This window comes from Bolinopsis microptera, chromosome 3 (assembly GCF_026151205.1).
Source record: "Bolinopsis microptera isolate Bmic1 chromosome 3, MBARI_Bmic_1.0, whole genome shotgun sequence".
Taxonomy (NCBI): Eukaryota; Metazoa; Ctenophora; class Tentaculata; order Lobata; family Bolinopsidae; genus Bolinopsis; species Bolinopsis microptera.
In genome coordinates this window covers 4495755-4512287 of record NC_087074.1, presented here as the reverse complement: position 1 = coordinate 4512287, position 16533 = coordinate 4495755, and the positions used below count along the sequence as shown (strand labels likewise).

The 16533-nt window shown below is 37.8% G+C and overlaps 6 protein-coding genes across 7 annotated transcripts in view; 3 read left to right on the top strand and 3 right to left on the bottom strand.

Annotated features, from left to right (window-relative positions):
• Positions 1–797, top strand: part of LOC134812865 (NHL repeat-containing protein 2-like) — a 72619-nt gene extending 71822 nt beyond the window's left edge. For both annotated transcript variants that reach the window (XM_063820450.1, XM_063820451.1), the window contains 2 exons: positions 110–205; positions 393–797. The gene's annotated coding sequence lies outside the window, so the exon portion shown is untranslated. The remainder of the gene's footprint in view (positions 1–109; positions 206–392) is intronic.
• LOC134812866 (uncharacterized) overlaps positions 1–16533 on the bottom strand; it is a 912489-nt gene that overhangs the window by 687974 nt on the left and 207982 nt on the right. The gene's annotated exons all lie outside the window — the stretch shown is intronic.
• LOC134812558 (uncharacterized) lies at positions 1456–4173 on the top strand. Its single transcript, XM_063820041.1, has one exon. The coding sequence runs from the start codon at positions 1456–1458 to the stop codon at positions 4171–4173; it is 2718 nt and encodes a 905-aa protein (XP_063676111.1).
• On the bottom strand, positions 6826–14849 carry LOC134812883 (uncharacterized). The gene is made up of 4 exons (XM_063820486.1): positions 14810–14849; positions 9752–9852; positions 7927–8058; positions 6826–7700 (listed from the first exon to the last, which is right to left on the bottom strand). The coding sequence occupies exons 1-4, from the start codon at positions 14847–14849 to the stop codon at positions 7386–7388; spliced, it is 588 nt and encodes a 195-aa protein (XP_063676556.1). The 3' UTR covers positions 6826–7385.
• LOC134812685 (uncharacterized) lies at positions 13022–14589 on the top strand. The gene is made up of 2 exons (XM_063820192.1): positions 13022–13110; positions 13255–14589. Exons 1-2 carry the CDS (start codon positions 13045–13047, stop codon positions 13933–13935), a joined length of 747 nt encoding a protein of 248 aa, XP_063676262.1. The 5' UTR covers positions 13022–13044; the 3' UTR covers positions 13936–14589.
• LOC134813352 (DNA replication complex GINS protein PSF3-like) lies at positions 15303–16359 on the bottom strand. The gene is made up of 3 exons (XM_063821056.1): positions 16221–16359; positions 15881–16065; positions 15303–15680 (listed from the first exon to the last, which is right to left on the bottom strand). Exons 1-3 carry the CDS (start codon positions 16342–16344, stop codon positions 15369–15371), a joined length of 621 nt encoding a protein of 206 aa, XP_063677126.1. The 5' UTR covers positions 16345–16359; the 3' UTR covers positions 15303–15368.

Sequence of the window (16533 nt, the reverse complement as noted above, 5' to 3'; positions counted from 1 at the left end):
CCTACTCATTTATAAAAAACCATTGCTGATTGCATAGTATTTGCTATGGTTTGACATGTTAAATTTGTAGTTTTGAGATTCAGTAAATAAGAACATTTCACAACACCAGGCATATTCGAAGCAGGAGAGTCCTGTCTTATCATTGAAGACGTAATTACTACGGGCGGGAGTATTCTTGAAACTGTCGATGTCCTAGAAAAAGCTGGTTTGTTTAAATCCTTGTCTCTACTTTTACTTATACAGTATACACAATTACACAATGTAGTTGGCACCCCAATGTACCATGAAATTTCTCTGTCCAACGTTGAAATTTGTCGTGCATAATATATTTCAATTAAATAGATTTTAATCTACAACTGCCATTTCCGAGGATTATATTTGATAACCGACAGGTCTGAAAGCTACGGAGGGTGTGGTGTTACTGGACCGACAGCAAGGGGGTCACATCAACTTGGCCAACAACAAGTTCAACATTAAAAGTGTGTTCAACATATCGGAAATCCTGGAGAGCCTTCAGAAGGAAGGTGATATTGATCAGGAAACTGTTGAGAAAACTATGGATTTTATCCAGAAGAATAAATTATTTTAACCATTTTTGGTCTTGGGAATTGGGATAGGTTTTAGTTGTTTATTACTTTTCTTTAATTTATTATTTTTATGTTAGATATGTTCTATCGAGAGTTTTGAAATGTTTTATTAAGATTTTTCCCATGTAAGGTACACTAGTCCGTTTTTTCTGAATTAAATGTTAGTATATAATATTAAATTATTAATAAGTCACCTTTTTACATCACAAATTAATGCATTTAAATCTTGTCCCTAGTCTACGTTCTATCGAAGTGTTCCTCTTGGACAACCAATGTTGAATGTTCATAAATTAACATGAAATGATGGGCGGGTTGAGCTTCAGTCCACCATGCTGCACAGTGGACTGAGACCGGTAAGGTCGCTGTAAAACTAACTTCCATCCGGATCAGTGATCTCAAACGGTCATCATGCACCCGTGTGTACACTGTACAACCCATGCCTCTACCTAATTCTACTCTACCTAAGACACCACCCTAAGGGGTCGTTCACATATTACGTAATCAATGTTTTAGCAATTTGTTACCCCCCATACCCGTACATGATGGCACCACAGTGGTTCAGCCAGAACTTTCCACCATTGTCCTCTTAAATGGGCAGAGCGTATCTCCGGCAGCTACTAGCAGCTCTAGATGGAAACTACCCTACATCCAGGAAACCATCATCGAAGGAAGTAGCTGCCCCCCACCATTCATAGCCATAACCGAGTCATGGCTAAAGAGTTACATCTCTGACGCTCAGGTGCAGATAAAAGACTATCAATCGTTTAGATCTGATAGACCAGAGAGAGTAGGAGGAGGTTGCCTCCTCTATGTTCATGACCAGCTAGTGGTGACAGAAACCGATCACTACGAGGATAGAAGCAATAACATGGTCATGTGCTATGTTAAGTCATGCAACACCCTTTTTGCTACTGTCTACAGGCCCCCTGGAGCAGATACTTCAGGCTGGAAGAACTTACTAGACAGACTGCAAGCCAAAATAGACGCGATCTCAGAAAATACAACGGTGCCAGACATATACGTTGTTGGAGATTTCAACTATCCAGAGATAGACTGGGAACATGGAGGCTTAAGAAGTGAAGCCAGGTGTCATGATTTTATAGAGTTTATAGACCGTAACTTTCTAACACAGGTCGTAAACCAGTCGACAAGAGAAGGTAGCACCCTAGATCTTGTACTTACAAATGTTCCTAGGTATGTCGCAGAAGTAAAGGTGAACCCCACATCTTTATCAGACCACAGCTTGGTCGAAATTCAGCTTGGTTTTAATATGACTGGAAGAAAGAAGAACGAAACCAGCAAGATCGACCCAAACTCTTTCAGGGCAGTTGACTATCACAAAGCCGATTTTGTGGCAATCAGTGATTGCCTTCAGAAAGTCGACTGGCTGAAGCTCTGGGAACTCTGTGACGAGGACTTGAACGCTTTTCTGGAATTGTTCAAGCTAACAGTGCTCCAGATAACCTTGGAGTTCTCCCCAAAGAAAGAGAGTGCAGCGGAGATTACCTCAAGAAAGAGAAGAGGGAATAAGCACGTTTATGTCATGAAAAGAAGACGAAGGAAGATGAATGCTAGGATACGTGCATTACAGGAAATGAATCCTAGCTCGAGTTTAATCCCTAAACTGAAAACGGAGGTTTCACTGCTGTGTTACTCCATACAGGAAGGGACCCTTGAGAAACTGAACAAAAAAGAACTCCGGGCAGTCGATGCAATAAAGAAGAACCCCAAATACTTCTTTTCGTATGCCAAGCGTCTCCAGAAGACCAGATCTACGATCCCGGTGTTGAGAGATGAGACTGGGGCATTAGTGGACGACCCCAGTATCAAGTCAGAGTTACTTCAGAAGCAGTACCAGAAGGTATTTAGTAACCCTATGAGTGCCGATATTGATGAATGTATGAAGAGTCAAGGATTACCTCAGGGACTGGATTCCGGATTCAACGAGCTAAGCTTCACAAGAAAAGATATCATTGAAGCATTAGGAGAACTGGATCCCTATTCGGCCGCACCTGACGGAGAGATTCCTGCTAGGATACTCACAGCCTGCAAAGAACAACTTGCAGACCCGCTTACACTCCTCTGGCAGGAATCGTTCAGCAGTGGGTATATACCAGCGGAATTAAAGACCCAATATATCACCCCTATCTATAAGAAGGGGGACAGAACGGACCCAGCAAACTATAGACCAGTGTCTTTAACCTCGCACATCATAAAGACATTTGAGCGTGTAATCAGAAAAAACCTGGTTCGTCATTTGGAAGAGAACATGATGATCAATACGAACCAGCATGGGTTCAGAAAAAAGAGGAGTTGCATGACGCAGCTTCTCAGTCACATCGAACAGATCTACAAATCACTCAACAATGATGAAGAAGTTGATGTGATTTACCTCGACTTTGCCAAAGCTTTTGACAAGGTCGACCATGCAGTGCTGCTAGCCAAGCTTGGTCGATACGGAATTGGTGGTCAGGTTTTAAGGTGGATCAAAGAGTTTTTGCTAAACAGAAAACAAACAGTCGTTGTTGAAGGTCGCAAATCATCCTTCCAGCCAGTGGCAAGTGGGGTGCCACAAGGGACAGTCCTAGGACCGATCCTATTTATCCTGTACATCAACGATCTGTTGAACAGCATTAGCTATAGTAACGGATTCAGCTTTGCAGACGACACAAAGCTGATTGGGGCTATCCGAGGAATGAGTAGTGTGGAGTTACTGCAAGATGATCTCAACATAGTCATCGAGTGGTCACGTGTTAACAACATGGAGCTACACGAACAGAAGTTTGAGGTTGTAAACTACCCCCTGAATGGATCAAAAGCTCTAAGAGAGCTCCCGTTCTACCCAGAGACTGTTGAGTATACTACACCAAAAGGACACGCAATATCACCACAGGAAACTGTCAGAGACCTTGGAGTGTATGTTAGCAGCAGTAGGTCATGGGGTCCTCACATTGAGAAGACAGTTCAAGGAGCTAGAAAAATGGCGGCTTGGACATTGAGTGCCTTTAGAGACCGGTCACAAGTAGTCATGCTGACTTTATACAAAAGCATGGTTCGCTCCAAGCTAGAGTACTGCTGTCCAGTCTGGAACCCTACAAAAGTCACAGAGATACAAAAGCTGGAGACTGTACAGAGATCCTTTACTAGAAAGATATCTGGCTGCCGTGATCTCCAGTACTGGGACAGGCTGAAGAAGCTTAAGTTGATGTCCCTCCAGAGGCGGAGAGAGCGTTATTCTATTATTCATGTATGGAAAATTCTTAATGAACATGCTCCGAACGATACGGGCTTCGAGTTCAAGTCTCATCAAAGGCATGGTATTAAGGCAGAGATCCCAGCCATGAACAAAAGCGCACAGTTGTCGGTAAGAACAGATTACGACAACAGCTTTAGAGTTAGAGCAGCTCAGCTCTTCAACGTGCTCCCATCGGAGCTCCGGAGTATCACATTGCTAGACAGTTTCAAAGTTGGTCTAGGCAGATTTATGGAACAGTACCCAGACACACCACCGGTTCCGGGCTACACTCCGACAAACGATAACTCAATGCTGAGCTGGAGGAGGACGCACTCGATGCAGTTGTCCTGAGCACGCCCTGCCAAACTCACCAAAACGTACCAAAACGTACGTACCCCTCCCCTCCGTAATCAATCGTAATCAAGACCCAACCCCCCCCCCCCCTCCTGACAGCAATATTACGTAATCATTTCTAAATTTGATCACTATTAGAGTGAAATTGAGTGGAATTTGAATTAAAATATTGTCAAATTGTTATCATTCTAGAGGGTTAAAAAAAATGTTAATCAACCGTAAGCATTTGGAAACCCCCTCCCCTCGGCTGATTTCGTAATATGTGAACGACACCTAGTTAAGAGTTGACTTATGGTCAATACTGATATAAAATGTAACATTATTAATATGTAATCTGTGATGAAAACAATTGTCAAAATTCGGTGGTTTATTTTAAGTAGTATTCCTCTATCACCTATATAAAATATATTACTCTTTCCTCATAAGTGACACTATAATCATTGCATTCTTCATGAAATATACGAACACTGAACCGTGAACACCCACCACCTATAATAGTAGTCAATCTCTTAAATTTAGCCTCTACTAAATTAGCCTTTACTAAATTCCTCTTTAATTGTACTCCAGTTGTATCGGTGCAGAGTTGAGAGTTGCCAACTTTCCAGACTTGGCAAACTTCTAAACTTAACTACCTCGGTGCTCTTATAGTAAGATCCAATTGTTAAGATCTCTATAAAACTGCTACTTGCCAGCTCAGTAACAATAGGTTTGTAAAGCTCAGTAACAACTCATGAGGCCCGCCTACCAGTAGATTAAGTTAAACTCCTTGGTATATAAATATACAGTCAACCAGTGATTGTTAGGAACAAATTTAAATATTTACCAACCTTTTTGTTAATTTAAGTAAGCTCCGGAGACAATAGCAGAAGAGATGAAAGGATAATTAGTTTGTAGTAATGTTATAGTACTCCAGTTGTATCGGTGCAGAGTTGCCAACTTTCCAGACTTGGCAAACTTCCAAACTACTTGCCAGCTCAGTAACAATAAGTTTGTAAAGCTCAGTAACAGCTATCTCTAAGTTTGTAAAGATGTGGAATATTTGATGATGATGAGGCGTCAAAACATGAGCTCATGAGGCCCTACCACATACCAGTAGATTAAGTTAAACTCCCTGATATATAAATAGCAGAAGAGATGAAAGGATGATTAGTTTGTAGTTATGTTATTCCCGCCCTCATGCGGAGTATGATCCACCCAGTAGGACAACGTCTTCAAACCACAGTCTCACTTATCATCAATCTCTCTATCGGTGTTTTGATAATTTCGTACCACCTAGCAATTAGTGAAAAATAGCAATGGCTACGGTTTTCGTCAAGTTGACATTTTTTGTTGATTGTTTTGGAGCTGACTGCTGCAAATGACTTTGTCCATTGTTAATGGACTATCCCGTCGCGCGCTACTAGTACTTCGTAGCACTTGCCTCGAGAACAGTACAGGAGATATATAGGGGTCGTTCATATATTACTTAATCAGCTGAGGGGGGGGGGGGTTCCGAATGATTACGCTAGTGTAATTTTGACAAAATAGCTATGCGAAAAACTTATTACGGAGGGGGGGGGGGGGGTAAAAATGTTCCAAAAATGATTACGTAATATGTGAACGACCACATTAATTTTTGGAAGGTCATAAAATTAAATATGATTGTAAACGATATGGCCTCAATTAACTTCAAACTTATACTATCAAAATCCATGGTAATCTCTGTTAAAATAAATCCCGATATTTTAGATTACTAGGTAGTTCCCTCCAAGTCCACCAGCCTATCGCACAATTTTATTTTAAATATTATTAGAGTGAGATGGGGGTTAAATTAAGAGTTTTTCGTGCAGTAAGTTACACGCGCGCAGATAGATTTGGCGGTTTTGCGCCATTACGATCAAGACTCATACGATAGGAGACGACCGCTCAGAATACCAATCATGATATTGATATTGATTTTGCCATTGGATGTACAAAGGAACCCTTATCAGATATGTCAGATGAAACGTAAATCGCTCCTTAATCAGTTTTACACATAGCTATTAACTATTGTGTCAAAATTACACTAGCGTAATAATTCGGAACCCCCCCCCCCACCCCTTCAGCTGATTACGTAATATGTAAACGACCCCTTAGATTTGTTACTGGATTTTAATTGTTCTGCTATTCCTGTTTAGAAGGTCTGTCATGTCTCTGAATCCTCTTGTCCATTACTGTATATCAGAATATTCATATTTATACGTCTTTCATCCAGGACTACTAATTGTGGGTTTTTTGAGTTCCTTTAAATAACTCATAAAATGGTCTCAAGAATTGATTTTTTATTCTTCAAGAAATAGTATTTCACAAGAATCTAAGCAAATAATAGACTTCTATGATAAGTGTAGAAATTTTAGTTGAACAGAATGATATGACACCAATGAAATTCAATATAACCAGCAACTGAATTTATGTAGATAAGATTATCAGACTCTGATAGAAATAACTAATGATTTTATAAATAATAGCAGTACACAATAATAATACTAGATAGGAATCAAGAACACTTTTCTCTGATCGCCTTAACTTTCTTTAACTTATATTTACGAAGCCAATAGTTACCAAATGTAAATATCATATGTGCTAATCATTCTTCCTTCGAAGAGCGGTAAATAAAAGCTCTATTAAAAACTTTTCTATTGCAGAAACATTAACATAAAAGTGCTGCAGCTTATCTTGAACTTTTAGTGGCATTTGATGAATTTATAGCAAGATTCAACAAAAATTAACGAATATGATTTACAACAAGACGTAAAATAATCACTTGAAATTTAGTGGTTCGAACTAAAAGTGTCATGCAATATAATTATGTATATCGAAATATTATAAAAGTATTACAAGGGTTACAAATATTATAAATACGATATCAAGAATATTTATCATTTAGATTCCAGCCTTCTTAAAGTACGAGATGGCTGGAGGTATCATCAATACTGATATTGGTATTTATCGGAACAAAAATGGGTCACAGAATTTGAATATCAACTCATTATATGAAAACAAATAGTAGTCTGATAGTTGTACTTCGCAGTATGCTTTAAAACAGTCTGGGTTCTTCTGATTAAAATCTCTGGAATCTGATAGTTAAAAACATGTTCAATAACAGACAAACGTTAAACAATTTATATAAAATTTGGCAAATTAATAATTCTAAATAACAACCCCTAAAAGCGTTAATTCACCAAAATTGATCATCGAATGTTGTGCGAGAAAGACGACGTCGCATCAATGAACTGGTCAGATCTATTAAAACTCCCTCTTCCGGCTCTCTTCCTGTTAGCGATTAGTCCAGCAATCTGTTCGTAAGGCGGGGGAGAGTGGACCATGTTACTAGCAGCGCATTGTTGGGGGGTACAAGGAGCAGGGGTGTAAAGGTAGATGTTGCTCTCGTTGTGCTCCACAAACGAGACTTGTTTCTTGAGTTTGCGTTTGCAGCCTGTTGGGGAGGTGTTGTCCTGGGTGACGTCACGGAGGGCTGATCTACGTAGAGGTGAATGTGTTGTGTCCTGTGAGGGAGAAACGATCAGGGGCCGGCGCGGGGGCGGGGCGGTTCAGAGAGGTTCAGAAGGGTTTAGACGGAGATAATCAAACACATCGTCTAACCAATATTACCAGATACATGTGAACTTAACATCAAATTGACTTATTCTTGGCAATATATTATGGATGTTTCCAGTTTCTTGATTCAAATTTTAAGCTTATCAAAAAGATCAATTCAAAATTTAAACTCACGTCTACAAATGAGTCCTTAGCAAGCGTCCGCGAGAGATGAGTCCACTTATTAAACTGATCAACACGTGACTTCACACTGTCAGATCGTGAGGGTGGAATCTTGGGGGGCGAGGGTAGGTCCTCCAAACATACCTGTAACATACCAGTTACATAGCTGTTACATAGCTGTTACATTTCTGTTACATACCTGTTACATACCTGTTACATACCTGTAACATACCTGTAACATACCTGTTACATACCTGTTACATACCTGTTACATATCTGTTACATACCTGTTACATCATGTAACATACCTGTAACATACCAGTCACATAGCTGTTACTTACCTGTTACATTTCTGTTACATACCTGTAACATACCTGTAACATCATGTAACATACCTGTTACATACCTGTTACATACCTGTTACATACCTGTTACATACCTGTTACATACCAGTAACATACCTGAATATACCTGAACATACCTGTAACATCTATGTTACATACCAGTTACATACCTGTTGCATCCCTGTTACATACCTGTTACATACCTGTTACATAACTGTTACATAACTGTTAAATCCCTGTTACATACCTGTAACATCCCTGTTACATACCTGTAACATCCCTGTTACATACCTGTAACATACCTGTAACATACCTGTTACATACCTGTTACATCATGTAACATACCTGTTACATACCTGTTACATACCTGTTACATACCTGTTACATACCTGTAACATACCTGTTACATACCTGTAACATACCTGTTACATACCTGTTACATACCTGTAACATACCTGTTACATACCTGTTACATACCTGTTACATCATGTAACATACCTGTTACATACCTGTAACATACCTGTAACATACCTGTTACATACCTGTTACATACCTGTAACATACCTGTTACATACCTGTTACATCATGTAACATACCTGTTACATACCTGTTACATACCTGTTACATACCTGTTACATATCTGTTACATACCTGTTACATACCTGTTACATAACTGTTACATCATGTAACATACCTGTTACATACCTGTTAATATCTTGAACCTTACTAACTGTTACATACCGTAACTTACCTGAATATACTGAGCATACCCGGTAAACATCTATGTTACATACCTGTTACATACCTGTTGCATACCTGTTGCATCCCTGTTACAAACCTGTTACATACCTGTTACATAACTGTTTAACAATCATGTACATTACTGTTACTACCTGTTACATATCTGTTATACCTGTTACATACCAGTAACATTACCTGAATATACCTGACATACCTGATAACATCTATGTTACATACCTGTTGCATACAGTTGCATACCTGTTGCATCCCTGTTACAACCTGGTTACATCCCCTGTTACATAACTGTTACATAACTGTTAAATCCATGTTACATACCCGTAACATCCCTGTTACATACCTGGTACATACATGTTACATACCTGTTACATAACTGTTGCATACATGTTACATACCTGTTACATTTCTGTTACATACCTGTTACATTTCTGTTACATATCTGTTACATACCTGATACATACCTGTTATATAAATGTTACATATCTGATTATCTGTTACATATCTGTTACATATCTGTTACATATCTGTTACATATCTGTTACATATCTGTTACATATCTGTTACATATCTGTTACATATCTGTTACATATCTGTTGTACTACATCCCTGTTATATATAATATACCCATCACACATAACTTGAGTGACGTTTTTCTTAGTTGTTTTATAGACATGGTTAAGTAAATCGTTATAAAAAACTACTCGTAGTAATAAATGAGAATGTTTGATTCTTACCGTGTGATCTAACGTTGTTTTAGTCTCAGCGAGAGTCCTGGGCGTTAGAAAGGACTGGAAAGAGTTTGTGAGCGTTGTCTCGGCATCGTAAAACTCAGCACCTGATAAATAAATGAAGGTTTAAAAGCTACCGGATTGTTCTTGGTATGAAAAACAGAATAAATCAAGAAATATATTTGTATAGTTCTTTCGAGAATGTAAGTGAAACATGGCCAATGGTGCCGAGATCCGATGTTGTGTTTTAATACGCACTTTACAGTCACGAATTTCTGTTACAGCTACCATGGTCCATGGTAATAACTATTTCCGTGCTGTTTAATTAATCTCTATAGATTATGCGGGACAGGGATATATGGAGGTGTTATCTGGCGTAGATCGGACTTAGTTCCGACATAGTAGTAGTAGTAGTATAGATTACATCTCTAGACTCACATGATCCCATAGAAAGATTCCTGAGAAAGTGCGATGAGACTGGATTTTGAGCATTTTAAAGTGCGATTGTCACGTGTCACGGAGGGGGGGGGTGTGGGCAACTTTTGTGGCCTCATTTGCCATATATCCTGTCAAACTGCAGTGTAACTGCACGAAATTCGCCCCTTGTAGTCCAAATTTACTTTTTTTATTACGAGAATTCATTCCTTAAAACAAATGTTTCAAAAATTGTTCCAGATCCTTCCTCCTTTCGCCCTTTCTGAGAGTGACCCTCCTCATTTAACCGTAAATTTAGTTTCCTATCATTCGACTGAGTCAAACGGGGAGATCGCATAGATTCAATGGATCCTTAGCTACTCCATAGACTAGGTGACACTGTGATTCGAACCTTAAACCTTCTGAGCTTCTGCGCAGATGCTCTAACCACTAGGCCGCCTAAGCAAACCTTAGGCTCGCGGTTAGACTCGCCTCATCGCGAGCCTGAGGATGAGATTTAGACGAATCTTGCAAAAATCTCGCATAAAACTCGCGCGCGTTACGTCAAAGTTTTCACAATATTTAAAACAAGTGATAAAATACACGTGATCGCACGCCATGTTAAGCTCCTAATTATTGTGTCCCTCAACCTTTAAATTAAACTTTTTCTGTTTTCTTATTTATTTTCTTGTTACATTTTTTCTGTGTTTATTTACAAATTTTGTGCGATAAGCCTTACTCCCAATCTCGCATGAATCTTGACCTGGCCACATGATGTAGTGAGGGATAATTGGGAAATTGGTAGATCACCAACCGGCTATAAGCCGGTTATAAGCCGGCTATAAACCGGCTTATAGCCGGCTACAATTTTTATAGCCGGCTATAAGCCGGCTTATAGCCGGTTAGTAGCCGCTTACATTTGTTGTTGAGCGACGGCTATTAGCCGTTTAGGTATCGGCTATAAGAAATTCAGTGAAAACGGCTATTAGCCGGTTATAAGCCGGCTATTAGCCGTTTAGGTATCGAAAGTGGTTATAAGCCGGCTATAAGCCGGTTATAAGATATTAACTCAACTTCATCGTACTGAACGATAGTCAGGAGCCGGCTATAAGAAATTCAGCGAAAACGGCTATTAGCCGGTTATAAGCCGGCTATTAGCTGTTTAGGTATCGAAAGTTTAGATATCGTACTGAACTGAGTTAATATCTTATAACCGGCTTATAGCCGGCTTATAACCGGCTTATAGCCGGCTTATAACCGGCTAATAGCCGTTTTCACTGAATTTCTTATAGCCGATAATTTTGTTAAAAGTTGTTTAATTTTGTTTAATTTTGTAAGCCCACGAGGAGGCTAATCAACTTGCCGCATTTCCGTCGAACTGACATAATATGTTATAACCAATTTCAGTTTTAACAGGTTATCATTTACTCTCTCTTTTACTTCGTTTTAGATGTTCAGTTATATTTTGACTTGTTGACCGTTCACACACCTACCTACTGAACCTAATAAATAATAAATAAATTCTAACATTTATTACACGCTTCGACATTAAAATATACCCAACAAAGATGTACATTTAAGTCATTCAAGCGAGACTTAGTGTTGAAAACCAAGATTATTGACTTTTTTATCAGTTCAGATTTTATGAACAAACCTAATAATATTACCACATTATTTGAGCATACCTACCTACTGAACCTAATAATATTACCACATTATTTGAGCATACCTACCTACTGAACCTAATAATATTATCACATTATTTGAGCATACCTACCTACTGAACCTAATAATATTACCACATTATTTGAGCATACCTACCTACTGAACCTAATAATATTACCACATTATTTGAGCATACCTATCTACTGAACCTAATAATATTATCACATTATTTGAGCATACCTACCTACTGAACCTAATAATATTACCACATTATTTGAGCATACCTACCTACTGAACCTAATAATATTATCACATTATTTGAGCATACCTACTGAACCTAATAATATTATCACATTATTTGAGCATACCTACCTACTGAACCTAATAATATTACCACATTATTTGAGCATACCTACCTACTGAACCTAATAATATTATCACATTATTTGAGCATACCTACTGAACCTAATAATATTACCACATTATTTGAGCATACCTACCTACTGAACCTAATAATATTACCACATTATTTGAGCATACCTACTGAACCTAATAATATTACCACATTATTTGAGCATACCTACCTACTGAACCTAATAATATTACCACATTATTTGAGCATACCTACCTACTGAACCTAATAATATTACCACATTATTTGAGCATACCTACCTACTGAACCTAATAATATTACCACATTATTTGAGCAGACCTATCTACTGAACCTAATAATATTATCACATTATTTGAGCATACCTACCTACTGAACCTAATAATATTACCACATTATTTGAGCATACCTACCTACTGAACCTAATAATATTACCACATTATTTGAGCATACCTACCTACTGAACCTAATAATATTATCACATTATTTGAGCATACCTACTGAACCTAATAATATTACCACATTATTTGAGCATACCTACCTACTGAACCTAATAATATTATCACATTATTTGAGCCAGCCTAGTGGGAGGGGGTCAGGAAAAGTTACAATAGCTGTGTGTTAATTAGCTTACAAAATACGGGTGGGAGAGGCCGAGGGACTCTGAAAAGATCAACATCTGGCTCAAGTAATATGGGAATGGCCCCTTGCTGCAAATGCAATTTATTGATCAAATATCGGAAGAATATTATATTGAGATTCATTGTAATATCGGGTATAATATGGTTTACATGATTTTTAAAACTCTCAGTTAAGTCAACAAAACAGTATGAGTTTGATTAAGTTGGTCGTGCTTTTTGCTTACATTGCACTAGCAACTAGCAAACCTAGCAAGGTAAGCTTAAAGCTATTTAGGTCAAAATAATTTTTAACTTGTCAGACAACTTTTCCCTCTTTCAGGTTCTGAATAAGTATACATAGCAAAAATAAATTTAGTCATTTAAGATGGTAAGATCAAATAACCAGGACCTTTTTACAGGACCCTGCACTACCCGTGGACGATTTGAAGGACCTCCTTCTCGCATCAATGGAAAACACAATCACCCTGACAGAACTGGCAACCCAACAAGCTACCAAAGTCAGTGCCATCACAACCTCACTTACTGAAGCCAGAACAGAAATCGATCAGCTCAAAAGCAAGATCAACAAGCTAGAAGAGGGACAGACCGAACAAGACAAGAACTTGAGTGATACTAAAGTGGAAATTATAGGGCTGACGAGCGATCTTTCTGCTAAGATCGGGGCTTTAGAAGAGGGACAGACCGAACAAGACAAGAACTTGAATGGAACTACATCGGAAATTATAGGGCTGACGAGCGGGCTGGCTACAGCTCTTACCCAGATGGAAGATTTCAAGAACGAGTCTCAAACAGAGGTAGAGTCTCTCAAGAGTGAAGTAGATGACTTGACGGTGAAAGTGGAAGAAGATTCTTGGCCGGAGGGGTCGTATTGTATCTTAGGCAGCGGTGGTAGTTGCCCGGATGGATTCACAAGATATCAGGGATGGACAAAAGCGATTTGGACATACAGAAATTCAAACGGGTATACGCAAGCGGCGACTTTTGGGGACAGCATAATAGGGTGCCATTCGGGTCGTGGTCCTTCAAACGCCAGAAACGACTGGAACACTGACATTGTCATAACTTCATGTTGCAAGTAGAGCTCACCGCCAGAGCACAGTTGAGATTTTATTAGGACTTGGATGGATTTAGCTTGGTAACTCTTTTTAAACATTAGCAGAGAGTAGACTACTTTTTAAGGTTAAGGTAATTTAAAGGGTTCCTTAAGTCTAACCCCAACCCAAAAGTTGTCTACCATAATGCATACTGCATGTTGTCCGATTTCTTGGATATTACATGATTTTAGTCAATCATTGATGTTGCATGAAAAAATCAAAAAATTTTAAAAACTAGATAGCCATATTTGTATTAGATCAAACCGTGCATGCGCAAGTATCCAAAACTACACGATCAAAATTTGCCTGAAAAATGCACGAATTCCTGGGAGATGCATGAAAATTATAAGACAGAAAGATTTAGTGAAAACAAAAAATTTGCATGAAAAAATGTGCACTATGAGTATTGAACATCATTACGACTAAATTCGAATTATTTGACCCCCTTGATTCGTTTTACAGAATATAGAGAATAGTCGTGGCAAGCATGATATAATAACTAAATTATAAAAACTGTCGTTTCATTCATAACATAACGTTATATATTTAACTCATATATGCCAGACCGTGCTATTTTGATTTTATAGTACGTATTGAAGATTTATTGAAGATTTTCTGTTAACTTTAAAACATTATCTTTATTTTGGTGCACAAAGTATATCAGTTTCACTTGTTCTAAGCTAATTGTGACGAACATTCAACTAGGATTAAACAGAAAATCCCAATATAATATTGAAGCTTTTACCAATTATCCTAAAAACACAGTACATCTCTCCAGTTACATTGACTTATGATTCTGATGAGATGTCAGGACTATGTTTGTTAGATTTGCATATGTAAGAGTCAGTATCACCCCCACCTGTTACATTCTCCAGATCAATAGTTGTATCTTCGAACATACTAGAAAGAATATAATATGTTAAGTACAAAATTAGTTTTTGATATGACGTATGATTGATAAATTATACTAAATCAAATAAATTTTCATAACTCAAAGTAACGATATGATTTTACTACATTTTAACTATTAATGGAATAATTGAAAATGTAAAATAGATACGAAACCATATTTTACTTTTGCAATAGTACAATTAAACTATTCAATTGACGGCAAAATTCCCAAAATCTTGAATTTTATTTGATACATTCTTAAGAACAGAACCATCAGAAGATTAAAGCAAATTCACTAGTTAATCACGAATATACATTTGAGAACCCCAGACGAATTTACGAATTTTTTGAAAACTGCCAAAAATCATCCAAATTATGAGTTAGAATCGAATGAGATGCAACAATGAAATGTGTAACGTTTACGAACTAATAGCAATACCCCTTTCAAAATTTGGACATTCCACACACTATTTTCAACTCACCCTGTATATCATCATTTCAAATAAAGTGACTCAAAGATTCCAATCTCAAAAGACCTGGTCACGTTTACGTTTCCTGCTCTGCAGCACCAAATTAGAGGGAACAATAATATTAGACTCCCTTCTCTCCCACTTATCTAACAGCTCAACGCTCAGTCTGTTTATTTCAAAGAGTTTCTTCTCGTCCACGTCCAGTTTCTGGCACATGTTACTGAGATCCTGGTTTCTGCAGTTTTGTGAACTGTCCATTATTTTCTTGAATCTTCCCACAAACGTTTTGACAAGAGAGACGGACACGTGGGGACACTCCGGGTGTGGAATCTTGATCAGTTTAGTTCCTGTTTCGTAGAAATACATCACCTGAACATTAAGATATAAATATTGATAATAAAGTTCCGCTGAAGTAACCGACGATTTAACAAAACAGTGTGGGTATTTAAAAAAAGTTAAAATACAATGTCAAGCAGAAAAATCAATCCCTAACGGATTGTATGTGATACATTATAAATTTCAATTTAAAACATGAATCATAACAGAATCTAAATTCTCTATAATCCAACCTGTTTGAAAAGATCAACAACTGAGGAGTCGGCTAGGAGAATGTTTCTGGAAGTTTCCTGATAAGGTTTAGGAAGCTCACAAGCAACAAACTCCTTGTTGGCCAGATATGATGCCATCCACAGAGGGAGCTCCATTTTGCTACCAGACACAAGATTTTCATTCTGATTGCTTGGATCTAAAAAACCTGAAGAAACAAATATTAGAAAATCAATGATCATTGTGGTGTGCTTGCTTTGGTAAAATAAAGGAACGTTAACAAGATTGATACAAAACACTGAAAACGTATCTGATAGAATTTAACTTCTAATAGAAAATTTTCAATTTCACTGAACCAATTACCCAGTCTGAACATAGACTTTTTTAAAACACATGCAATCGTTTGCTGCTCCGCCAGTATACTTTCAAAACTAAAATAGTCCTCTGGAACAACTCCATCGACAAGACTTTGGCTGCTGATAGACATGTTTTAACTATTACCTATAATGTTTGAAGTTTATGAAAACGTATTTAAGTAAGTTAATCCATTCATTAGTCATTGTAGATATCATGTTAAAATTATACACCAATTTTAGATATACACAAATACTTGTGTATTGCAGTTGTCAATGTCACAAACATAATGCAATAATACGAGCTAGCTCGGTACACCCGA